This window comes from Dermacentor albipictus, chromosome 3 (assembly GCF_038994185.2).
Source record: "Dermacentor albipictus isolate Rhodes 1998 colony chromosome 3, USDA_Dalb.pri_finalv2, whole genome shotgun sequence".
Lineage (NCBI taxonomy): Eukaryota > Metazoa > Arthropoda > Arachnida > Ixodida > Ixodidae > Dermacentor > Dermacentor albipictus.
In genome coordinates, this window is record NC_091823.1 from 14,093,552 (window position 1) to 14,120,218 (window position 26,667).

General features: G+C 45.8%; 1 protein-coding gene across 6 annotated transcripts in view; it reads left to right on the forward strand.

Annotated features, from left to right (window-relative positions):
* Positions 1-26,667, forward strand: part of LOC139057251 (pre-mRNA cleavage complex 2 protein Pcf11-like) — an 85,484-nt gene that overhangs the window by 45,107 nt on the left and 13,710 nt on the right. For all 6 annotated transcript variants that reach the window (XM_070535126.1, XM_070535131.1, XM_070535127.1 and 3 more), the window contains 4 exons: positions 527-675; positions 3,522-3,662; positions 21,091-21,758; positions 24,575-24,851. In XM_070535126.1, coding sequence (XP_070391227.1) covers positions 527-675; positions 3,522-3,662; positions 21,091-21,758; positions 24,575-24,851 — 1,235 coding nt within the window. The remainder of the gene's footprint in view (positions 1-526; positions 676-3,521; positions 3,663-21,090; positions 21,759-24,574; positions 24,852-26,667) is intronic.

Sequence of the window (26,667 nt, forward strand, 5' to 3'; positions counted from 1 at the left end):
TATTACATATTCTAGATCATATGCCAGTGTGGAGCCATAGTGACTCATCGGTGTGTAAGTACCCATTTAAGAGGGATGCAATGCTTGCTACCTGACAAGTGCTATTTTATTGAACTAGGGGAAAATACTATTAATGATTGCATTTTGATGGTGGACAGGCACACAGATCCTGCTGCACAAATTTTGGAGAACGTCGAGATAGAGTGTGGAACAACAGTAAGAACTGTTGCAGCGGTTTGACAAACCTTTACACATAACTGCCATTCCTCTAGAAGGCTTAAGTAAGGTAATCTTTAAAATGACGAAACCTCCTGTGTTGGATACCTTTTTTTTTTTTTTATACACAGGCTACTTGATCTGCTCCTATCGTTTGCTAATGATACTGAGCTGGTGTTTCCATCTTTCTTGCCCTTTTTGCTTCAGCATTTGGCATGTGCAGTAGTTCTGTGATTCTTGTCTTAGATGGGCTTTTCTGCTTTATATAGAGATTTTTGGTGCTGAAAGTTACTCGCTTGTACTTCTGCAGGGCTGGGTTAGGTATGGTAGTGCGGCTGAAGAGCGCGCAGCTGCCAGTAATAACTGGACACAACAGCCGCCCCTCGGTCAGCCACAACAGGATCCAAATATTCGTCAGCCTTGGCCCCCAGGGCCTGGAGAGTGGAACAACAACTTTGGGTGAGATGCTGCGTGCCTTGTGCATCACTGCAAAGTTCACTCTTGATCACGTTCATTGCTGGCGATTTAAAAGTGTGCTGGATTATTCACTGAGGAGATCTGGTGGACCAGTTGGTTGGCTATAGTTATTGTAGTAGCAGCACCATTAGACACATCTATGAACACTGAGAAGAACACAATTGCTGACATCAATGCTTCTGTTTGTTTGTTAATTCTCAGAAGCAATACGTGTGGTGTAGTGCCAGTATGTAAACCAGGGAAAATGAAAATAAAGTACACATAAAAATTGATTTCATATGCATTTGAGTGGTCTTGAGAGGATGCCTTAGCTTGAGGGCCAACTCTGATCAGATCAGCTAAAGCTTTCTCTTAACTTGCATTTCTTCAAAACTTCTATGCCATATGTTAATCAATCAGTCTGCACTGTTGGTTAGAAGCCCCCTTTATGAGACTTACGAGACTTAAAAGCCAACTGCAACGAAATTTTCGACTGCATAAAAAGCCCAATTTCAGATACTTTAGACATGCAGTAGCCTCTGTGCAAAATTTTGCACGTGAAATACAGGTCAAGGCATCACAAAGAGCTTGCAAATGTAGATGTTTTTCATACCGAAAATTTTTTTAAAAATGCCGCTATTATCGCCTGGTGGAAGTGGCATACAGTGAAGAGATGTGGAGAACTGGCGATATTTGCTTTCTTAGGCCTCCTGGAGAGGAGGCTATGGCTTTTACCTGTACAACAGAACTTGATTAATAAGCTCCCGTTACGTATGTTTTGCTGGCGCCAACGTTCACAAACGAGAATGCAAAAAGTGATCCAATAGAGTTATGCCCATGTTTTACCAGTTCATACGTTCCCGGAACACATGATTTTTGGCACCAATGTTCAGTGCGTCGCCAAACTGCGATCATATCATACGTTTTCTGGCTGCTACATCCCATGTAAACAAGAAAATGCGGGAGGCATGTGCGATTGAGAACAGTATATAGCTGCCCACTGCGGCAGCTTCACCGAAATACTCGTTCACCCATCTCGTGTGAAAATGCCGGCACACACACAATTTCTCATTTCGGTACCAGCAAATCTTGTCCTAGGTCGTCGCACGCGGAATTCACAGCTATCACTGTCAATCCTATTGAGATAAGCATGTTTGCCTATCTGTCTATAGTGCGTGGGGCTGTCGGAGGCGTAGCGCACGCTTTTAATAGGCGATAACAGAAATGCGACATCTTTCCCTGCTGCAGACTGCGACCGTATGCGTTTTCCGACTGCTAGATCCCATGTGAACAAGAAAAGGTGCGAGGCGCATGCACAGGCAATCGAGAACAGTATGTAACCGCCCGTCTCACATGAAAACGGCGATGTGTACAGTTTCTTATTTCGGTACTCGAAAAAATTCGCCCAGGTTGTCGCACGCCGCATTCACAGCTATCGCTGCCAAATCTATTGCGATAAGCATCTTCACCTATCTGTTTTACAGTGCATGGTGTGCAGTGCCATTGGTTGTGTACTGCACGCTTTTAGTAGCCCATAATCCAAACGCGCTGCCGTTTCCTGCTGCAGGCAGCCCGATGTGGGCATCACATTTCGCTTCGGTGGCATCTGTCATGGCCCACCAGCTTGATTTCATTTCGGTTTCTTGTCGCCCTCTTAAAACACCACGTAAAAGAAAAAACAAAATGCGTCTCTGGCTGCCAGAGCACCATCAGCACTAAGTGTGTGGGTGTCTCGTGTTGTAACGATTCGCGTGACGCTTCGCATTATGTAGATGTCAACAATAGTCGAGTCTCAAATTTTTTTAGTTATTTCGGATGGTACATTTTCTCGGTTTCTACATCTTTTCTCGCGGTTCTTATTTTCAAAACATATGGAGGAGGCTCTACTGTATTCTGTTCCGGTATATCAGTGAACAAGTCCCGTACGTCTGCTAGCCACTGAGTTAGTATACATTGTTAGCAGCTTCATGTGCTGTGACAACGCCGTTGCACTCCTGCGATGTTCTTTTGATGTGATGTATTCTCAGAGTCCAGTCAGTTTTCTCTATCTGGTTCTCATGTTCAACAGCAGGGCCTCGATACATTTTGACTCTGCTTCAAGGAGAGTGCATTGGGCTGGCCAAGCTAAACGTGCGGCACAGTCCGGCTTGGACACAATTCATGCGGGGCGCATTTACACTAAATTGGTGAAAATTAGATGCTACACAGTCTAGTGTGGCGGCTGCAGGAATAAAACATGTCCTATTGCCCTCTGGAGCAGCTGGAACAGCGTGCATTACGCACTAGGTTGGTTGACCAGCGGCATGCTGTTCAGGTTCAGAGAAGCGAGCGTGTTGCGTTTGCGCCTTTGACAAACAAAGAAGCGCTTGCTCGCCATGCACTTGTCCGCTAGCGCTGTGGCAACAATTCATCGCTGTGCTGCTGCTGGTCACATTGAAAGTGCAGCGTAAAATTTTGACTATCTTCGAGTCTCCGGCATGGCGTATCCAACTTCACCGGCCGCTGTCTGGCACACTGGAAGTGCTGGACTCGTCGACCAGTCAGACAACTACCGTCACCTGTAGTAAAGGATGATAAGTAGCTGAGGCTTGGCATGGCTGGGCTAGAGGGACTGGGTGTTAAGCGTGCACAAACTTGCGCCCAGACAGGCAGGACTGTGGCCGTGTTAAAGCTTCGCTTAATTCGCTCTGGTGTTAAAGCTTCGCTTAATTTGCTCTGGCAGCGTTGCATTCCTGCATGGCTTGCTGCCGCATCATGATAGTGTGACCCTCTTGGTGTGAAGTGCTTTATGTAAGTCTTCTGTCAAGAGAAGTTGTGTTTCACAAAAGAGCTTGGCCTTGTTTGTCCAGGAATGATTTCATGGCAGGTCGTGGCATGCCAGGAGTGGGCCCAGGTAGGAGGGGCAGTCAGCCAGGCTTTGGTGGCAAGGAGTACCCCTCTTACTTCCGGGAGGACTTTCCTCAGCCTCCGATGCATCCTCATCACGTCGGGTAAGCGGTGCTTGGGAAATGTTTTGCAATGAAGTGAGGGTTTATTTTATTGTCCATATGTGGTGAAAGTACACTAGACAAAGAGAAAGTCCCTAAGCGAAGCCACTGTAATGGGACCGCTCGTGCTACGCATCTTAAAGAACTGAAATCTGAGCAGACGGATGCAAAACAACAACTAGTAATGAGAAATAAAACTGCAATGAAAACTGCGACTCTACATTTACAAATTCATAACACAAAGCAAGAAAACGCAGTAGTACACTAAGCAGTACCTTATTGCATTGGCATAAGAGAAATACAAGGATATAGAATAAATACAGAATTTGATCATGTAATTCAGTAATCCATCATTTGGATATTGAGCATGTTCAGCCCCTTAATGCCCCTCACCAAGTCCGGCCATTTTGAGCTGGCAAGCGAAGTGCATAAAATGTGTGCTCATGATTCTGTCTACTAAGAAATGCATTGCTACGTGCCGTGGAAAGAGCTGAAATTTCAAACTAAACATTTTTTGCCCTTTACCTCGCAAGCGGCACACTCAAAAGACACAGTTATGATGTTTATCGCCATGTGCACCTACGTACATGCATATGTTGTGACGTTGCCCATAGGGACTCGTGACACTTCGAGAATTATTCAAGTACAAATCTGTTATTTGTGTAATCTGTTGCTTCAAGAGACAAAAAATACACAAACCGAATCTCTGCAGGCTTTTGTTTTACTCTGCACCACAGCAAGGCAGATGTATTCTCGTTGTGTCTGCTTATTCCCACATCGTGCAGTTGCATGCACAATCATGTTCTATGATCCGCTTGCATCTACGTCAGTGTTCGTGTAACACTTACCTTACCACTAATCAGGTGTCCTTGTGCACAGCATGCAAAATAGTGCACTGCGCGAAATGAGAAAAACGCAACAGCTTGCACGTGCAACTGTCAGCGGAAGTGTGCTGCACAGGAAAAAAAAAATGAAAAAAAATGAAAGAAAGACGAAAAAAAATGGCTGTGGCTTAGGTAAGGTTAAGCCCAGGATGCGAAGCATACTAGCCTTTATTTTAGTTGTTGAACCACTGTTTAGCCTGGTGAACTGCTGTTGCTTGGCTATATTTGGTTCGGCTAGACGAAGAAACAACTCATGCATTACTTCTTCGCCTTCAAGAGTGGAACGCGACAGCGTTCCCGTCGACCCGCCAAGGGGTGTAAGACAATGGGCTACAGGGCAGCGACTACGCGCCCCGCATTGGACGCGGTGAGCGTCGAGCAAAGCAGCGTTCGGCGCGGCAACGAAATGTGCGCCTGAGCAAGAGACGCACGCCTTAGAAACAGCGCGTTTCTAAGGCAACACCGCATTCACTAGAGGCGCTTTTGTACCGCTTTGAAGCGTTGTACTCGTGGCTCAGTGGTAGCGTCTCCGTCCCACACTCCGGAGACCCTGGTTCGATTCCCACCCAGCCCGTCTTGCAAGAGTTGAGCCAAAGCCACTTCTCCTCTGTCGTGACGTCACGGTGTCACGTGATTTCATGGTCACCGCCGCGCCTGAGGAGCTGGGTTGAGCCCTCGTAATATGCTTCGCATAAAAAAAAAAGAACAGGACCCGTGACGTATACGTCACGTGATCCTCCAGCTCCGGTATGGGAGAAGGCAGGGAAGGAATGGCGGGGGCAAGTGGAGTGAGTGTCTGTTGGCTATGACACTCACCTCCTGCAATCATGGGTTCACGGCACTGAAATATTTCTATCTCTGCTATTAATGAACCAATTTGAAAAATTCTTGTGGTAGTACGCTTCCTAGAGGCCACATAACTTCCAGCGTATAATCGAACTTTGCTGTGTGGCCTGGTGAAGGGCCCTTTAAGTGCTTTATTATTCTGACCAAGAGGGGGCTTATCTTGCTTCATTTTTTTAGTGGTATATCTTCAAACTTCTCTTTTTTAAAACACTTCTAAAAAGTCTGCAACCGGTATACTTTATGATTTGCACTGGCACATGCGAACCTCATTTTACCTCTTCATTAAAGGGCCCCTGAAACGGTTCGGACAAATTTTGTAGGCGCGTAGGGTACAGCTTAAGTAGAACATTCGCACCACAATTTAAGTGAAGCGTTACGTATTAATGGAGCTGCAAGCGATTAGAAGTTACCCTCCTCCCTAGCTATGCTTTTCCTCCTCAACTCGCTCGCCGAGCGAGCGGCGCTAAGCTCCGCCTTCACTGGTTCATCGTCACGATGCGACGTCACATCGCTCACTTCCGGTTGTTTAGGAGCACGCCCCATCCCGCGCGAGACCTCTCCGCTAGCCGCTTGGCCGTCGACCGAGAGCTATCGAAGCAGCGTGCGTTGCGAGCATTCTGTCGCAGCGCCGAACGTGTCCGGTACTCCGCTAAAAACATGCAAGCTGGTCATTTCGGCAAATGACTGGAGGCATAAACTCAAGCTGATGAAGGAACTTTATCGTAGACGTACGTGAGCACCCTGATCGGTCTGCACGGTCCAGACACTTGCTGGCGCAGCGCTTAACCAGTCAAACAAAGCGCTAATATTGCTCTAACCAAGTGTAAAGCATTTTAAACATTTATAAATCAACGCGTTGATGATTACACTCCTGCGAAAAATACACACCAGCAGCAAAGAGTACACTTCGTTGCTGCTACTGTGTATGGTTGAGCTCTGTGCCACCAGGTGGCTGCACCGTGCAGACCGTTCACATTTGCCCTTCTGCTCATCTCGTGGCTCATCCCGGCACAGTCAAGCGGCCAGATCCTGTCCCCTTGCGCTTGCGTTTGCCCTAATACTGGACTCGCGGTTTGCAGGTCGCTAGGTTTGCAGTCCACAAGGCAACAAAGTCGAATCATAGTGCTCGCGAAAAGACTGAGACCGACTCTGACCGCGGAGCTCTCGTCAAAATGGAGTACGTTGTAACACAAGCAGACGACACTTGCTGTGTGCCGGAAGTGCTGAAGTGTACTAAAAAACTATTCTTGTGTATTCTCTTTAAGTTATTTTCTTTTTACAAAAACAAAGTAACTAACATTCCAACTTTTACGAGCATCATTTGTTCACCATAAAGTTGGAAAAATTATCGACCACGCGCCCTGGTCAGCCAATCAGATAGCTCGCCCATGTGACGTAATATGGGTTATTTGCATCATATGGGTAGGGGCGGCTTAAAATTCCGCCGAGCAGTGCGCTGCGATCGGCAGCGATGTGCATTTTTAAAACCTTATAATAAATTACACGTTTTACGCAGAGCACTTAGATGCATCAATTAATGATCAGAAGAACCTTCTCTAACGACTCAGTACGTTTGTAGAAAATCGCCAAAATCGTTTCAGGGTCCCTTTAAGCAATACATTTGCTAATCGGCAATCGGCAATTCACACTCGACAGGGACCATCAAAAAGTGAACGAACGCAGGTCTGAAATAACAGATTCAGCCGAAAATACGCAAATTTATACGAGAAATGGTCAAGAAAAGCGTGCCTTATTCTTGGATTGTCACTCTCTGGGATACCGTGTTGGGCTGCTGAGCACGAGGTCGCGGGATCGAATCCCGGCCACGGCGGCCGCATTTCGATGGGGGCGAAATGCGAAAACACCCGTGTGCTTAGATTTAGGTGCACGTTAAAGAACCCCAGGTGGTCAAAATTTCCGGAGTCCTCCACTACGGCGTGCCTCATAATCAGAAAGTGGTTTCGGCATGTAAAACCCCAAATATTATTATTATCTCTGGGATACCTTCAGTTTTGTGCGACTAGCACAAGATGCACCAGCATCTACAAGCGATGGCATTCTTGGCACAGTGCACATTACCTTATCGCAGTGTGCAGTGATGCTACGGCTGCGCTAATCGTCTTGAACTGCACTGAGATGCGAACCCTGTTTCACCCTGCTACATTTCAGCGAACTATGAGAAATCTGCACCCACCCTGCGGCAAAAGCGATGCTCGAGCTTTTGAAAACGGGTATAAGTCCTCAAGTGCAGTTTCTCTCCACAAATGATGGAAAGCAGCATGGCATGGCTGCTTTAGCTGTGCAGCGAACCAAGTCAAGTCTTTACAGTGAAGACTTTCTTCCGTGGGCTGTTTATATTCAATACCTTTCACCCTGCCACATGTGGGTTGCTTAGGCAATTAGACAGCGTCGCTTTTCAAGTAGCAGCGAGCAGCTGCGCTTGCGTCAAGCCAGACCCCGAATTTCTCTTCTGCATGACCATGTAAAACAATTACTGAAGTTTTGGAGGCTGTATGGTGTCTCGCTGGTTTTTTCTAACATAATGCGCACAATGTCGCAGACATGGTGGTCATGAACAATTTTTTTGCTATTCAATTTGTTGCTTATCCCCCACTTATGCTGGTGAGGCAATTTCATGACTTTCATTCACTTACTAACTAAATAACCTTAGCAAGCATGGTGTCACGCGCTTAAGCAAACATGAACACGTCTCACTCAATGACCGCGGAAACTCTTTATCAAAATGCTGGAGTAAGGAATTGCGGTAGCAGGAGCGAGGGAGCTGACCTTTGTACAGCCTCTCGCTTGAATGTGAACTAAGCGATGAGAACACAGCCCGGTGTGCCTAGATGCACAGACTCTTGTCTCCATCGCAGATTGCTTTCAAGATAGGGACCGTGCGGCTGCGCTGTACGCAGTGGCCGCCGGTGTGGAATGCCTCCAGTGTTTGCGCCAGTCCCGCACGCAAGTTTCCGGAACTCCAAACTCCCGTGATACGGCCCAATTTCCATCCATCACCGCACACGTGATTGCTTTCCTTTTAATTGTAGCATCGTGATTAACTCGGCATGTCATTGCAATCGACACTTCCATGCTGATCGAGCAAATGCAGAAAACGGTAAGACGGATGGTGCACTATCCTAAGCCAAAGGAAGCATTGCCTAAGCACATGTACTGCAGCTAGGCTCGAAACACGTATGAGGCATCCGTTTTGAAATGACGATGGCGGTGTAACGCAGGTTTAAGGTCGTACTCGATTCTAACGCACGCATACAATTTTCGGACCCATTTTATCGGAAAAAATGTGCTCGATAGATTAGAGTAAATATAGTATGACACCACATTTCAGTGCATTTACGATGTTCCGACCTTGCTTATTGAAACTGCTGCCAGATATAACGAACGCTTTATAAATTGCAGTTCTATTACAATGAATGCTTTGAGCACGGTTAAGGTAAAAAGAGGGTCTACACAAAGTATCAAAGCACAGAAGCACGACCATACTGGGCACATGGCAGCACACGCCCCGCTCCAGTTCAACTGCGACGATGATACAGCCTTTGAGATGAGCGAGCAAGCGACTGCCTTGTATAGATTTCGGAAGCTGCATAGAAGGTTACTCACTTTCAAGGCATGTATGTTTCCAGGAAGGAGACGTCATAAACTGCATGGTGCAAAGTGTGCACTGGCGTACGTGCCGGTGGACATTGGATGCCACGATGGTGACTCGTTTTTGCATAATTGTTCGTGGCACCATGTGCATTAAGCCTGAACAACTATCTGTGTCCATCCACAATGGGATCAATGGCCGCTCAAGCATTCATGATGTCGGTACTGCCGATATTCACACGTCGCAAGTCGGTGAGAACACTGCGCTAGACTGCACTGGACTGCACCATGCGCTGGCACCCTACAATGTTGCAAAAGTGGTTACTGTGCCGATTTCAGTAGATCTTGGTTTGGTGGCACTTCGTTTACACATTGCTGATTGCTGATAAAGGTTTGCAGTGACGCTTTACCTTTTGAACCTTGCATTTTCTTCACCTGAAGTGACGTAGATAACGTAATTTTACGGGTCTTGTGTGGCTGATGTGTAATGCTGAAACCATGATGTCTGATACCTTCGCAGAACGGCAGCATGCCACAGTAGTTACCGAAGTTTATGCCTCCAGCCAACTGGACTACTGCTTCAGTCCTCTTGTGCAGAATACAGTCATGTCCCGCTAGTAGTTATATATATCACAACCTCTCGAATAAAAAATGGCGGCTGTGCTTGCAGTTTTGAAGTGGCAGGCAGTCGGAAGCGGACGCCATTTTGAATGAGTTCTTTAGATGGGTGTTTCTAATGGAAGTTTGAGGCTAGATGTGGGAATGCACTAGGAACAAAAATGACTTGTTTTCGGATCAATGTGCTGCCGAATTGTAACTGCTGATGCCAGAGAGAGAGAGAGAATAAACATTTTTATTGGGTGAATGCAGCTTTGGAGAGGCGTCCCCATTCCAGAATGCCTTGAGCTTGGGCCGCGTCCTGGGCCCTCGCAATCAACCGTTGCTGATCCTTGAGGTCGGAGCTGGCCCCACTAGTTTCACTACGGTTAATTGTTGAGTGATATTAAGGGCAGGTCCATATGTAATGAAATACTGATATAACAACCACTTTTCGTGGAACTACCCATCATGGTGGCTTGGTGACTTTGGTGTTGTGCTGCTAAGCCCAAGGGTGCAGCATCAAATCCTGGCAGTGGCGGCTGCATTTCAGCGGAGGTGAAATACAATAATGCTCGTGTCCCATGCATTGGGGTCATGTTAAAGATCCCCTGGTAGTCAGAATTCATCCGGAGTTCTCCACTACGACGTGACTCATAATCAAATTGTGGTTACCCCAGAATTCACTTTTTTTTGTGTGGATCTGTCGAATTCGTTATAAACGGTTCTAACTGTATTAGTGAAGCAAAGCATAGGGCACAATTAAGTAAATTTTTCGTACCACTGGCATTGTAAAAAGCAAAAAATTAATTTTACTGCTAAAGTTTGCATTTTTGGACTGCCTGCACAGTTCGGATATCTTTGTGAGACATATAAAAAGCTGGTTGGCGACTGTTTTCATAATAGAGTTTGACACTCGATCAGCATACTAATTTCACATTCAGAGGTGAAACTCCCAACACAAAAGTGAGCCCACCATGTGATGTAGGTGATTATGTCTATATCCTATAGAAACCAGGCAAAACTTGCAGCAGCTGTGGTAATGTCTTCTCTTGGCTGACATTTCTCTGCAATAAGCTTTGTCAATAAGGGCCAGGGTGAGGGGGAGGGTCTGTATTTAGACTCCTGTTTTATGAATGCGAAATTATATGGAGTGTCAAATTGAATTATCAATATCTCACAATGGAAGCGTTCTTGAAGAATCAAACAAAATGAAGTCCTCTTTGAATTGGCAACTCAAGTTTTAACATAAACATATATACCATAAATCATGAAATAAGAAATATGTATATATATTTGCTAGCTCTAATTGTTTGCAAGAACTGTGTCTGCCAAAGTAGATAAACTACCTTTACAAGCAACTATTTGCTTAGATAGCATTAATTTCATCAATATAACCGATACTGTTTTAACTTTAGAGGAGTTGTACAATCTGAAGATAATGACGTTGTAGGGATAACGCAAAAATAAATATAGAATCGCCAATTCCATTTAGGGAATTTGAGAAGGAGAGTGTATCTGTTACATTAGATTCTGCACTATTATCAACATACCTTTTTTTTTCTTCATAGAGTGTTCTATCTTAATGACACATTTATAGCAGCGAGTTCATGCTGAAGGGTCTCAAAATGCCTCTGAAGTCTGCATGCAGTATTTCCAACTGTGTCCATTCTTTTCTAAGCCAATGAAGTGCTTTTTAAGCACATCTTAAGACAACACCACTTCATAACAGTCCATAGGAGAGGGATGAGGAGAGGGGTTAATTTTTAGAGCTTGGATTGAGTTTATGTATGAGTGACCCCTTACTGCTTTTACATGACTTGGTCACTGGGAAAGCTCCATATATATTGCTTGCAATCGCTTTCATAAATCTGCTCCGAAAGTCATTTTACTGCTCCAAAAGCTGCTCCGAAATAGCATGGGCCAGTAGCATCACTGCAGTGCAGAAGCACTACCGCTTATCGATGTTTCTGGTGCTAGTGACGTGAAATATCGCAAAAATTAAAGTATCTTCGAAAGCGATCATCCAAGAATATGGCTCAAGTTTCTCAATATGCTGATACGCATGCATAGGATTGCCTTTGGTGTAGACATTCTGCAGGCATGATTTTCTACTAATGCCATCTACTTATGATATTTAAGCTTTGTCAGTCGTCAGAGTGTCTCTCCGCACACGTTATCAACAGGATCAGCCAGCCATGAAAGGTGAATAGAAGTGGCTTAGAATCGAGCGGAAGGCTTTGATGCAAAATTGTGGCCTGTATCTCAATCATTTAATACTGTTGTTTCAGATAGATGAAAGTATACTCAATGCATCTGCCGAATTCTCATGGCCGACTACTAGTTTACTAGACTCCACTAGTTGGTTTCCTGGAGTGCCAGTGACATGGGTTTTGACCTTGTTGGCAGTGTCTCAGAATGAAAATATAGCTATTTTACTAGGTACTATATATAGTTATTTTAGTCATTTTAGCTTTTTTTGACACAGTAGTCATATTAAGGCACATGGTCAAGCAGTCAGAGTACGAATTATTGCACAACACGCTGTAAGATGTCCAAATTTTGGTGTCCTTCTAGTACATTCTGTACAGGGCTAGTAGTGGTGCTTTGGAGCTGTCCAAATAATCAATCATATGCGAACTATTGCAGTCCTACATCAGTTTGTGACTGTACGCAGCTGATTTCGGATAGTACATCAAGCTCGGATATATAAAATTATTGTCTATATCGAACAGTTATAAAATCCCTTTGAAAATTCTATGCAAAAGTATAATGATGTACTACGCGTACATTGAACTCCCGTTCACCACATTCGCTATATTGAACGCTGCGCTGTGCTACGCCGCACCCACGTAAGTGCATTTCTCTTAACAGTGAAATGATGACTTCTCGTGTTTCGTAAGTCTTCAATGCCAGCATATTTGGAATGTCACTGTTTTGGCAGATGCTATCAAACAAGAGATTGAATCTGAAGGGCAGTGCATGCAACAGAGGAAAAAGTAGCATGGTGCTCTCAGTTTTGCTTACTGTGGATATGGATATGGATGGTTCGGGCACACTGTAACCAACGTTACCGGCAAGAGCAGGTTGTCACTCCGATTCAAGAAACACGAAAGGCCTACTGGTCCGATACACGTTCATAAGACACTCAAGCACTGAGTGGCGCCGGGCATGGGATGCCAAGCTGGACATGCTGTGCTGCCGGATTTCTCTTGTAGACAAGGGCTTAATTTCTGCCAACACCAATTTGGTATTATGCAGGCGGCCAAAACGAATCCAAACCAAACCTTCACTTGGATTGATCTTTACATTACAGTTTGAATTGAACAAAACCAACGCATGCCACATGCGCACCCTCACGGCACGACCCTCCATTGCGGCAGCGGCACGCAATGCTTATCGCTGTGTGAGTTGTGGGTCCGCACTAAAGGCATTTAATTCGTGCTCGTGTGTTTACGCAGGAGTGGCAATGGATTCTGGTGCTCTACAAGCTGAAAGCCACTTTCAAAACTAACAGCATGTGTGTAGTGTCGGCAGTCACCGACGTGAAGGCTGGAGGCCAAAGGATGAGCAAGAAGAGACGTACCAGCCGTGAGGTGTCTGTATGCTGACTGGCATGCAAGTAGAGATGTGCAGAGTTTTTAGGGTGGTCAAACAGGGAGGGCGGCTGATTCCAGCAGGAAGTCACTTCCGAAACCCAACACGCAATCGGCTGGTTAAACAGCATATTGTTGGTATCAACATATTGCAATGGAAAGTTGCACAGCACATATCCATACAAGCTGGTTTTCTTTCGTGGTGTGTCCACTTATATCTTATCTTAGGTAAAAAGCCGCAACAAGCACTTCGACATGCGCAAGGTGAACCGGGGTTTGTTGTCTGGGCCTTCGAGCAACGCAAGCTATTAGGGTTATCGTTGCGATCAGTATGTAAAAGACCATTCCGCAGCGCAAGTGACTTGCAGCGTTTGTGAGAAAGAAGCTTTTATGCTTTTGACACAGATTTGGAGAAGGAAGTCCTGCTTTTCACGATCTCTGGAAACTGTCCAAGTCGTGCAGAGATCTCAGATCAAATTATTTCGCGGTCCCCTTCAAGTTCGATATATCCACAATCGACTGTAGTATACATGTATTTCTCATTGCTGCAAATGGTATACAGTGAAATCTCGGTACAACGAACTTCAGGGCACCGCGGGAAAATGTTCGTTATTCTGAAAGGTCGTTATAGTGAAAGCCCAAAAATTAGCCATAACAATAGGATTTCAGTAACGCAAGCGTCCTACCTTTGAAGCGGTACCTCCTTGAACTCGTTTCTCACACAATGCACACGTGATCGTCAGACAAGGCACATTTATTTGAAATAGTCCGTGATCGTCTTCTGACGGGTGCAGCACAGATTCTGCAGCACGAACGATTCCAGACCGTCCGCATTCTTATGCACGCCTTCGGTCGCTGTGCCGCTTTTGGCTATAAATATGCGGAGTTTTCGCAAGCAGTCCAACGCATCTGTGGCCGACACGGACTCGTCGCGGTCTTCGGGTGCTGCCGTAACGTGCAGCAAGATTCTTGCTGGTGCTTAAAGATTTTCTCCTTATCTTTGAGAATCGTGGCGATCGTCGACCGCGCCACTCCACGTTCTTTAGCCACGACGGATTGTTTCTTCCCGTCTTCTATCTCGTGAAGAATCTCTACTCTCTCGCTCAAAGAAAACTGCTTTCGCTTCTTCGCCGTGGTTAGAGTTGTTGAGCTCATGGCAACGCGAACGCCGGCACGCACTTCTAACACAATAATATAACCAGAAGAAAAACAAGATGGACAGGCCTGATACAGGTGACAGCACGCGAACAACTGAGAAAACAAGCAAGAAAAACGTGATGCGTCGTCACCTCCGCAACAGGAAAAAAAAAAAAGCCCACTTCAGCGTTAATTACTACTTTTTTTTTTTTCTTCTGCCGCACCGTCTCAGGTTTTACGAGCCCATGCTCCCCGCCTCTCCACTCACAAAACCTGGTGCGTCGTTGCCTCCACAACGGAGAAGGAAAAAAAAGTCTCCGCCCGCATCTTTCTCCTTCCGCGCCATCTCAGGTTTTTGCGGGAAGCAAGTTGCAAGGCGGCCCGCTCTTCGCGCTGCGTCGTCTCCTAGCTTAGAGCTCCGACTGCCGTGACGGATACACTGAAATCTAAGAATCCTCGCATTTCGGGATATGAGTTCGTAGTACTGAGGTGTTGTTAAGATGACACGGAAATTAAATAACGATCGTTATTCTGAAATGTTCGTTATTCTGAAGTTCGTAGTAGTGAAATATTTTTACATTGAAACTATAAGCAGTCGGCACGGGATTTCATAAAAGTTCGTTAATCTGAAATGTTCGTTAATGTGGTGTTCGTTGTAACGGGGTTTGACTGTAGTTGGAAAAAAAATTATTTAATTTAGAGTGCTTCAAAAATCAACTGTTCTGCAAAGCAAACTTCGGCACCACAGAAAAGCTTTCAAGAATTTTTCCATTGCTAAAGTGGGTAACGAAGTGTGTGATATTTCATGAGGCACGAAATGGCACACAGAGCTTTGTGACAGGGTTCGCACCATCTACCATCTGACCTGCTACTCAAAGGGACCTGGAATGTGCAATTTCAAGAATGCAGCCATTGAGCGCTAACAAAGTGCTGCCATTTACGTAGTAGAGCAGAGAGACCACAATAAATGCGGCCTTCAAGCACTGACAAACTGCTGCCTTCTATGTAGTGGTACACAAAGACCAGACAAACATGGCCTTCGAGCACTAGAAGAGTGCTGTAGTCTGTGTAGTAGAGCACAAAGGTCGCAATAAACAGAACTTTCATGTGCTTACACTGTGCAGTTACCTATGTAGTAAAAAATAAGATAATCTTTGGTTATTTAATGTAAGGTATTGTAATCTCAGCGCTGACATCCGTTGTTGCAACTGGGTCGCAAGCCCCAAGGGTAGCGTTGGCCTGGCGGCCTGCGGCACAACTGGAAGCATCCGAAGGTCCTGGCAAAGCATGAGTCGACTGCTAACAGAACAACTTGTTTATTCTAGCATCGCAAAAGAGCAGCCGGTCAGGTCGACCGAAGTGGAGAGACGGGAGAGCACGCTTCTTGACGGAAGAATTCGGAGCCTCTGTCTTGGCGTCCGGGGGCAGCTGCTTTTATACTCTCGGAGTCGAGGGCAAGAAGGAAGGTCACGGGATGAGGCCACGTGACGGCGGGGCACGGACAAGCTGAGAGACATGTTGAGACAAGTGTAGTGACTCATCCGCCGGGCCGGCGCCGGTCAGACCTCCTCGCTTCACACTTGGGGAGCTCCTCTCCCCAGCTGCCGCGCTTTGACAAGCGTGGGCACCAACATGCACACACACGCACACACGAATACACGTGGCATCGAAACATGCCTGGACGTGCTTGGCGGGGAGGCGTCGCGGCAGCGCTGGACGGGCCAAAATGTCCGCCGCTTTGAATGACGCCCCGGCATCTGTTGCATCCGCGCCGGCTATACCGCGCGTCGTAGGTGAAACGTAACAAAGGGCAGGGTAAATTTCAAAGGTCTGCTCTAAAAAGATTTAATTTTCTGAGGCGTCAACAAAAAGGAAAGTCTATGTAGGTCCATGATTTCTCATGCTCATTGTATGATTTGCTATTCTCAACTTTCGTGTGATGTAGCATGTGTTACGATGCCCCACTGTAGTGAGAAGTGTTCAGTCTATATATGACAATTGCACTGTTACAGTTGTCCTGGCCATCAGGGTAGTTGACAACAATGCATGAAAGTAATGCTAACTTGAAACGTGCCTCTCCATTACAGTCTCCGACCGTTTATTCGGACCTCATGGGGACTGCGGAAATGTCCAAATAAACAGGTGTCCGAAAAAACAGATTCAGAAAAAAAAAATCCTTTATTTCCAAGTCCTATTCAGGTGTGGCAGTAGGCTCGAAGAAATCGTGAATGCGCCGTTGCACGCTGTTCTGTTTACATGCAATCAGATCAGCCTGAATCTCGGAGAGGGTCGTGCGGTCACTATAGGCAGCTGAAAGCACAGTCACTGCTTGTACAAGCTTTGCGTGCGACGGCAGCGGCGCACATGGTGCGTCATCCTCTGACTCATCATCCGGCGGGGCAGCAGAAACCCGACGAATGATCTCGTCGTCGTTAAGTTCTGCTCATGTCGGTACGGCACTGTCAGTATCTGTAAAACTGTCAAATGAGGCAGTGACCAGAATTGCAATGCCACCACTGCGCAGGTCTCGAAGAACATTTTCGGCTTCAGTAGGGAGCACATCGGAAAGCGACAGATCTGGGGCCTCCATGACACCCATTTCATCGGTTACAACAAATCCAACGTGCCGAAAGCAGTTCTGTGGAGTGGCAGGGGCCACCGCCTTCCAGACATCCGCAGTCATGTTTATTGCCGACAGAAGGCTAACAGCGTACTGCTTGCCGGCGTCGATGCAGACGACCATGCCATTCAAGACCATTCAAGAGGCGTGCTCTGTAGAGGACCTTCAAATTTTTTATAGTGCCCTGGTCCATAGGCTGGAGAACACTCATGGTGAAGGGCGGCAGGAATTTCAACCGGATGGATTCGAGATCATGGTTGTAACCATGTGCGCCACAGTTATCCACAAAAAGCAGTACTTTCCGGTGTTGCGACTTGAACTTCCTGTCGAGTTTGTGGATGTAGTCACTCAAGAGATTCTGTGTGATCCATGCTTTTGTGTTGGCCTCATACCACACGGGCAGCGACTTCGCTCCCTTGAAACACTTCGGGCTTTTTGATTTACCAATCACAAGAAGCGGAAGCTTCTCTGTCCCTGACATGTTGCTGCCTACCACATGGTGACGCGCTCTTTACTATGCTTCCCGCCGTGGCAGAGATCGCCAGACACAGAAAGGGTCTTATAAGGCAGCATGTTATAGAATAGAGCTGTTTCATCGCAGTTAAAAGCATAGTCTGGCGAAAACTGGGACAACAGCGACTCCAGAGTCTCCGAGCGATAATTTGCAACAAGGGTCCGGTCGACGGCACTAATCTCGCCACACATCCTCTTGAAAGCAAGGTCATACCTTTTGTTGAAGTTACGGAGCCATCAGTCACTGAACATAAACCCTTGATGTTCATCCGGAGAGCAAGCGTCTCTGCCTTCAGCTTCCGAAGGTCTCCAGACACAGGAATCCACTTGGCAACCGTAGCACACAACCACATGTGGAGGGCTTCTTCGAGCTTCGGGTGGCTGCCGTCTCTAAAATTTTTCCTTTCCAAGCTGGAGGAAGACTTAGTTGCTTCGCCGAGAATCTTCGTCTTGTTTCGTATGTAATCTGAAACCGTCTTCTTCGAAATATTAAATTCTTGAGCAACTCCGCTTTGAGACCGGCCACTCAGGACTTGCTGCACAATGGCGATCTTTTTTGCCATTGACATTGTGGTATGTTTAGTACCATCCTTGCTAGCATTCCCCAGTGCAGTCTGCGCAGGCACTATCGGCACCATTGGATACTTGACGCAATGTTTCCGTATGCCACGTTCGATCAGCACAACCTCAGCACAGCACACAAAACAAACATTATCACGCCGGCACCATTCGCACAAACTAAAAACATTGCCTACTCGCAGTGTCGTGCACGAAGAAGGAAACAAATCAGCTGCTGGATTGCCTTGACATGGCTTACTAAGCTGAGACCGGGACTGCTGTATTCACTCGTAGCCACTCTACCGAACCAGGCAGAAGCGATGATGATGGGCGGGGATTTTCAGTAGCGCCACCTCGTGGGACAGCAAGGAGGCTCAGTTCAAAACAAAACTGGCCTTCAGCAAGTCTAACCATGCACCGGTCAGAGTCAGTGGAGGCAAGTGCCATCGATCGAGTTGGCTCAAGAAGTGTCCGAAAAATCAGATGAGAGGTAGCAAGGTGTCCGAACTTTCAGCAGTTGTTATACATTATGGTCTATTGGGAGAATGGTGGTTCTGTGAAGCAGACCGAATAATCAAGCATGTCAGAATTTTTGGTGTCCGAAAAATCGGTCGGCGACTGTAGTGTGATTTGTCAAGTTCACTCCCGTTGGTTTTAAAAGGCCCTGAACCACCCCTTGGGCTTGGTGAAAAAGAGGGTCTGCTTTGTAGCATACGCTGCTGTGAATATCATAGCCAAGTTTTGCAGTCGTGTGCAGCAAGTGGAGGTCAGAAGTGCGGTGCGAAGTCGCGTTTTTCTCAAACACTTTCTTTTCAAATAAAGCCTTCTCTTCACCCTCTGTGAAGCTGCCTGCAACTGGCATATTTCGTCATTTAGCAGATTCCCATAGATTACTCCTATTGGCCTATAGCTGACATCAATCAAGGAACGTATTTGGATCAGTTCATTTCCTTCTGTTACTGTGTATATTTATTGACTCAATTTGTTAAACAGGCTGAAGCAAGCAAAAATCTGCATTTCGAATTCCGATAAGAATTCATACTTCCTGAAGACGCCGACTATTGTCTGCTCACACTTGTGCACAGCGCAGCCACTCGTGTAAGAATGAACCTTTGGTCACACTGCTTACCGGTGTCTTAGTCGTTGGGTCTCGCTAATTTCGATTAGTTTTGAACACTCAACAAGCTGAAACATAAGGTCAGACCACATATACACTTGCCAGTGCGCGCTCACATTTGGATGCTCCTGGTACCTTGGCAGACATCGCTTCATATTGAGCTGTTGACAGTACTTCAAAATGCGCAATTGGGATGTGGCTACCATCCATTGGTCAAGCTGTTGCAGGGCAAAGCTGGTCTCCAGCCCTGCACTCCAGCCCTGCCATGCAGATAGAAAACGTAGTTTGCCTCTACAGTTGCATGTAGGTGCGACACACCCGCTTGCTGAGCTCGCTGTGGCTAACTGAGGACAACAGCATACTCTGATTGGTCTCTGTGGGTGACGTAGTTCGAAGCATGTGGTGAGTCGGCCCAAGCACCAGCATTTCACTGGAACAGGTCATCTGCTTCTCGAGTTACACATTCGAGGTGTGTCACATCATGGTCGAAGCTCGTTACATTAGGAATCCTTTCAATGCGAGTTCACAGTAGGGCATCCGTTGCTTGGCCGATGTGGGTGCTGCGGACCTACTTGCATGAGCGAACATAAAGGCGCCATTTCATTTGACCTTTGAAAATTGTGTGAATTCCAGAGATATGTGTGAAAGAAATACTTGCCACTCAGTGCAAGAAAACACAGCTGCACATAGCTCTAGCACACTGTAACACAGCAGATGGCCGAAACACTGTGAACAAAATTACAAGTTGAGGGATAGCCTCCTAGTTTAGCACATCGTAGGCACCAAAGTCGGAAGTATAGTTGAAGAAGGAGTAGGAGCACCATGAAGGCTAAATTTGATTGCCAATAACTCCACTTCTGCTGAATGCATTGAAGTACTTTTTGCTGCAAAGTATTTCTGAAGCAGTCTATTTTAACTTGAAATGCATTTCTCGACTTAGATAAAAAGTATTTCAGCGCTCCTTTAACTAAATAATGCTCTCTGTAAATTGATGTCACCAAAAGCAATTGATCATAAATGTAGCCCCAGCATGTTGCCTGAAAATGTCGTAAATGTAGCAAAGGTAGAAGCACTGCATGCAGCTTTGAAGAGGTGTTTTAAGAAACACATTGCTTTTCGTAATGAATTTTAGTGCCAGGTGTGCAAACATTGTGTTGTATGCTTCGTGGGACAAGAGTTCTTGAGAAGAAGGAAACGTGAGTGCCAGGTGCAGTTTCCACTCCAGTGGGAGAGAAAGCAGTGTTGGACTAATCACATGATGCTGCACAGTGCCATTCTCTAGTGTTCAATGATCAGCTGCTGCAATTTAAAAAAAAATTATAGGGTTTTAGGCGCCAAAACCACTTTCTGATTATGAGGCACCCCGTAGGGGAGGACTCCGGAAATTTTGACCACTTGGGGTTCTTTAACGTGCACCTAAATCTAAGTACAGTGGTGTTTTAACATTTCGCCTCCATCGAAATGCGGCTGCCGTGCCCAGGATTTGATCCCGCGACCTCATGCTCAACAGCCCAACACCATTGCGACTGAGCAACCATGGCGGGTTGCTGTAATCATTGGGTGCTATTATATGGCTTTTCCTTGGCTTGATTTGGGTTGGCTATGAATGATAGCTGTCTGCTGCTGCACAATTGCTAGTAGACACGTGTCATTACTTTCCTCTGATGATGTTGGGTGTTGTTGATTAATTGCTGAGTTCTGACACCCTAAAAAGCAATTCATATGCTATGTGTAGCACCATAATGAAGGGTTCCAGAATTATATTTGCTGCCTGAAGTTTTTAACATAAACGGAAATATGACTGTCTGAAGTACATTAGTATTTTATGTGTTCTGTCTCTTTGGGAATGAAAACATTGTGATTACGGGTGTTATATCTGCTGAACCACCCTGAATGGGACACTGCTCCAGTCAATGTCTCATTGCTGCCATCTCATGCCTGAATGTGTTTTCAGGGTTGGAGAAGTTCGACCAGGCTTCCTGCAGCCACAGTTCCCGCCATGCAGGCCACCTTTTACTGCTGGGGATCCAGGCCTTCCTCCAATGGGGACACCTCGACTTGGTGGACCCCCGCCACCTCCTCAGGCCCTTCTTGCATCGAGCTTAGCTCCTCCTCCTCCACTTGCACCACCCTCCATGACGGTGACCAGGCCACACCTAGTGGGGCCTGAGACAGCAGCCCGAGGGCAGCCTGTATTCATGGTTGCAGCAGGCCAGCCGCAGCCAATGCAACAACCCCTACAGCCGCCGCTTCAGCAGCCAATGCAGCAGCCAATGCAGCAACCCATGCAGCAACCCATGCAGCAACCCATGCAGCAGCCAATGCAGCAGCCAATGCAGCAGCCAATGCAGCAGCCAATGCAGCAACCAATTCAGCAGCCAATGCAGCCACCTGTACAGCCACCGGTACAGCAACCGGTACAGCAACCGGTACAGCAGCCAATGCAGCAGCCGATGCAACAGCCACTTCAGCAACCTATTCAACAAACTCTGACAAAGCCGCCTGCGTTGCAGACGACAGTGCAACCGCCAACTATCTCACAGATGCCAGCAGTCACTCTGCCGAGCCCCTTTCCGGCAGTGCAGGTTGATGGCCACGTGGCCCAGCAGTCACCATCACAAGGTACGCGCTGCCTGCTTTGGCAAACTTTTTTTTTTTTCATTGAAAACTCATATGGTGTCACATACTCGAACCTCGTTTTAATGAAACCCGATATAACAAAATAATGGATATAACCAAGTAAATGAAATTCCCCTTGAAATCCCCTTAGAGATCCATGTATTCAAAACCTCATTTTAACGAAGGGAAATTGTCCGACCAATGGATGTAATGAACTAGATTTGTCTCCAAAATGAAAAAATGCCCGACCGTTGCTTGCCAAGTACATCACTCTACCGCGTACCGAGCCAGTGCGGCGAAGTTCACCTGCAATCTTGATCGCAGTGCTCTGTGCCTCGTGCTGCTCAACCATGACAAGCCAAGTGGAAAGCAGACATGACAGATCGTCACAATAAAACAGAAGCAGCTATCTAAATGCTGTCACGTCAGGTGCTAAGCCACGTGTCGCACACGCTGAAGATTCTTTTGTTGTTTTAGTGGAGTTTCAGTGCATGTGTGGCCATGGGCTGCAGTGCTGTCTTCCTATTTTCATGTTTACGATTGTGTACCCCAGTGGATATATAAGGCAGTAAATGACAATAATGGTTATAACGAAGTAATTTGGCTCCCCTTCAACTTCGTTATAATGAGGTTCAAGTGTATCTGACTTGAAATGTAGCTTGTGTAAACTATCCACCCCCAGTACCTTATTGCATCATCATAGCACAAGCCGGAAGCCACAGCAGTACTACAGGTTTTCCCACTCAATCTAATTCAACTACCAGCCATCTTAATCCAAGAGTCACTCAGTTTAATCCAAGCAGCATTAAATTTAATCCAAATGCCAACCGAAATAATCCGAATGCCTGTGAATTTAACCCAAGCATAACACACTTAAAGAACTTTGGGTTTCAAGGCAACTGAAATTTTGTGAAAATTTTAGGTGTTTCTGTTTATATTCCAAACAGAGTTTCTCCCATGTGACTAATGACAATCTTTGGGCGCTTTTTTTGTGTGTGTTTTGAGATCAACTCAAAGACAGAAATTCTTGCAGACAAGTTTTAGGAAATGTCAGCATTGGATCGTTAAGAGATTTAGTGACGCAGGTAGCATGTCATTATGGTTATCATCCGAAACACGAAAGGACTCAGTGGTGATCACTGGGCAGGGGTAGACCTTGGTCACTAGTCAATATGATTCACTTGTTATATCGCTCTCAGTAGCCTTCAATCGAACACATTGTCATTGACACTATTCTGATTCTCATGAAATTAGCAATTAACTGCATGATGCACCTAACTGATAGGGTCTAGTCATTAGTGAACATGAGTTACTATGCTCAATTCAATGTTATTGCTGTTTTGAATGCCATAACATTATGGGTATCAAATGAAATGTCATAAAATGAGAGATTCAACCATGACTAATAGGAATGCATGTGCTAAGTGACTAGTGATTTTGAATCACCTATTTTCTCTGAGAGTGGTATCTTTCATTCATGCCTGTTACCATTGGTGTCCATTAAACTGTCATAAAACGAGAATTTTTTATCATTTCCAAATGATAATGCGGAATCATTAGTGGTCAATAGTGATGCGCTCGCTTTAGCACTCTTCTATTTTCACCGAGCATAGTGTCGTGGACATCAAATGAAGTCATTTAAACAGCAATTCAATTATGGTAATTCATTGACACTGGGGTTGAGTCACTACTGATCATCAACCACTATATTCAGAATGACATTGGTAGCTTTCATTAGTGCATGTCGTTATTGGTATCAATCAAACTCATAAAATGAGAATTTTTGGTATCATTGTTCAATGATAACGCCGAGTAATTAGAGATAACTAGTGATGCGCTCAGTCCAGTGGGCTTGTACTTTTATGCAGCATAGCATCATGGATGTTAAATAAAATCTTCGGGGATGCTAGGGTGTAGTCACTAGGGATCACGGCTCACTTTGGTCTATATTACAGCCATCATTGGGGCACATTGTCATTAGTTTATATCAAAATGTCATTAAATGGGCACTTCTTGCTCATTTGTTGCTTGCTGATAATGGCAAGAAACATTTATTAATTATATTCGTGTTCATTATATTGAGCTTTGATTGTAGAGCACCAAATGTTTTCTTAGATAATATCCATTGGTGCAGACATTTTACTGAATGTCTCCTTTTTACTTGAGCATTACAATACATATGCACTGGCAAGGTGTTGGTGCAGGATGGTAGTTTCGGCAGAGTCAACCAGGACTGTGGCTCCATAAATGCTGCAGGTCATCGCATATGTCTAGTTTTCTGACCTACTTGATTAGGCAGGCTTGTGTTTGCTTGAGTCATTAGGCAACCTTAGGAAAAAGGAGGGCCTTGCCTACAAAGTGTTGCTCTCATGTTCAACATTATCAGCATCTTTGTCATCTACACAGTTAGCACGGGCACTATGTTCTTTAGATTACTTTTGTTTATTCTTCTCATTCATTTGCAGCTGTCATATTATAGTGCACAAAAGGTTTCTAATGCAGCCTGTCTCATAAAATCAATGTGTAGCCACCTCCTACTTGCCCATACAAGCTCTCCGAGGCTGTTATATGTGCACCAGACACCATAAATAATATATTCTTGCATGCACTCAGATGATAGCTCGCTGGCTAAGGCATTGCACTCTCAGTTAAATTTGGGTACTGCAGACCCTGCTGTCACTGGAGAATTAAGTTTTTCCTCGATTATGTTGCTGTAGAGTCGTTTAGTGAAGAGATTGCTTGTGCATGCTTCTAGTCAATTCAGATTGATTCCACAGATTTATGCCACTGTGTTCATGCGGTGGCAAATTTTCTTCCAGATCCAACTGCTGCTCTACCGCAACCATCGGCTTTGGACGTGAACGTGGGCGAACTCTTCTCCAAGCTGGTTGCTGCAGGCATCCTCAAGCAAAGTACGGGCAATGGGAATGCAGCCGGGAGCCAGTCTGCAGAGCAGTACCAACCAATGGCAACGGGTGGCCACTTGCAGAAGAAGAAAAGGAGGAGGGCACGAGGAGAGCACGGTAGACAGGAGCCGAAGAAACCTATCGAAGGCATCCCGCTGCTCAATTTCTCCAGGACAGACCAACTGAAGATGTAAGAGCTTGTCACCTTTGCAGGCATGATGCATGGTTTGCCCACTTGTCAATGCATACCGTAAAAACTGGACTATTGGTCGGACCAGAATATAGGTCGATCCCCCAACTAACGAATTCTAAAAATGAAAAAGAAAAATCTTTTTCAATGGCAAAAGTACCGAAAGACACCCTTACCTTGAAACAAATGCGACTCAGCTGGTTGCACAATGGTGGCAGTATTTATTTAAACGCTGCTTGCATGTGCACCTGGTGAAGTTTTAATAGTATCGCGCGACGTTGGCTTCCGCTCATTTTGAAACAAAACGTGAAAAAGCAGCCTTTAACCTATATAACTTTGTGACAATAGAAATGCAAAATGCCGGTGCCACAATGTCGCCACGCCGAACTGCTGCTGATGGCGATGTTGAAGGTGGCTGTTTACTTCATCCGCCCATTGTTACAAGACTTCTGTAGTTTTTCCGCCAATGTCCAGTATATAAGACGAGGGTCGACTTTTCGCAGTGGTTTATTGAAAAAAAGTTCGACCTATATTCTGGTTTTTACGGTAGTCTCGCTACTGCTCATACATTTTCAGTTCTCATTGAAGAACATTTGTGTTACTACAGCGGAACCCTGATTATACGACCTTCTCAGGACCGCGAAAAAGCGTCGTAAAATGTGGGCGTCGTAAAATCCGAACATAAGTTATGCCTATAAAAATACTACTTATTTCGCGCGACGGATTTACGAGAAACTTCAATGTAAACTACTAACATACTCTGCAGGGCTTGGAAACCCAAATTACAAAAAAAGTAAATGCGATAAGAATTATTGCTGCAGTACAGGTACCAATCATGCTTTATTCAAGCGAACCACGAGTTGTCCACGAAAAGCAATATTTTCCTCGCTTTAGCACCGATTTTGTCATCCAGCTATTACAAAATATTGCTGAAGAGCGAAGACGTCATCCACGCCTTTTTGTTGAAGTTGTAGCTGCACGGCAGCGTCTTCGAGTTCTTAAAGCACCGTGGCTTTGCAAACTTTTCAACAACGAGCCCGGGCAGCCTCTCGGCACCCTCCTGATTAGCGCAGAATAGTGCTGTCACACGCTCTTTACTGCGCTTGCAACCATGACAGCTGGCCCCCCTAAACGCAAGGGTTTGCTCAGGCTGCATATGGTAAAAAATGCCGCTCTCATCGGCGTTGAAAACGTCTCAGGAATTCTATGCAGCAATCATCTCCGGCAGCAACTCCATCCACTCGTTCACCGTCCAAACGTCCACGGAAGTGCTTTCTCTGCAGGAGCAGCTGTACACAATCCTGTTTCGTTTTTTAAAGCAATCGAGCCATCCGTTCGATGCCTGAAAGTCGTCGATGCCTGAAAGTCGTGGATGCCTGAAAGTCGTCGATGCCCAGACACAATGCCACAAGGTCCACCTTTTCTTTTAGAATGGCGCCGTCAACATTGATCGCAGAGCTCTGTGTTTGATGCAGCCACTTGACGAGAACTTTTTCGAAGTTCTCATGCTGCCTTCCTTGTACCGCTTTCTGCTTGAGCCCGAATTTGTTGGCATTCTGCGATATCACCGCTTTGTTTGCCAGGATCGTCTTAAGCAAAGATTTGGGTACCTTAAGGTTCCGGGCAATGCTGGCTTTCGTGACTCCATGCTGCTTTTCCGCTTCCTCGATAATATTCAGCTTATCGCTGAGCGATAGAACTGTCCACTTTCAAGACATCGTGTGTCGTGTTGCTCCACACAGCTCAAAACCTCCGCTGAACGCTGGTTGCTAGGATTACGACGAAGAACACATGCGGTAAACCTAAGCCTCTCCGC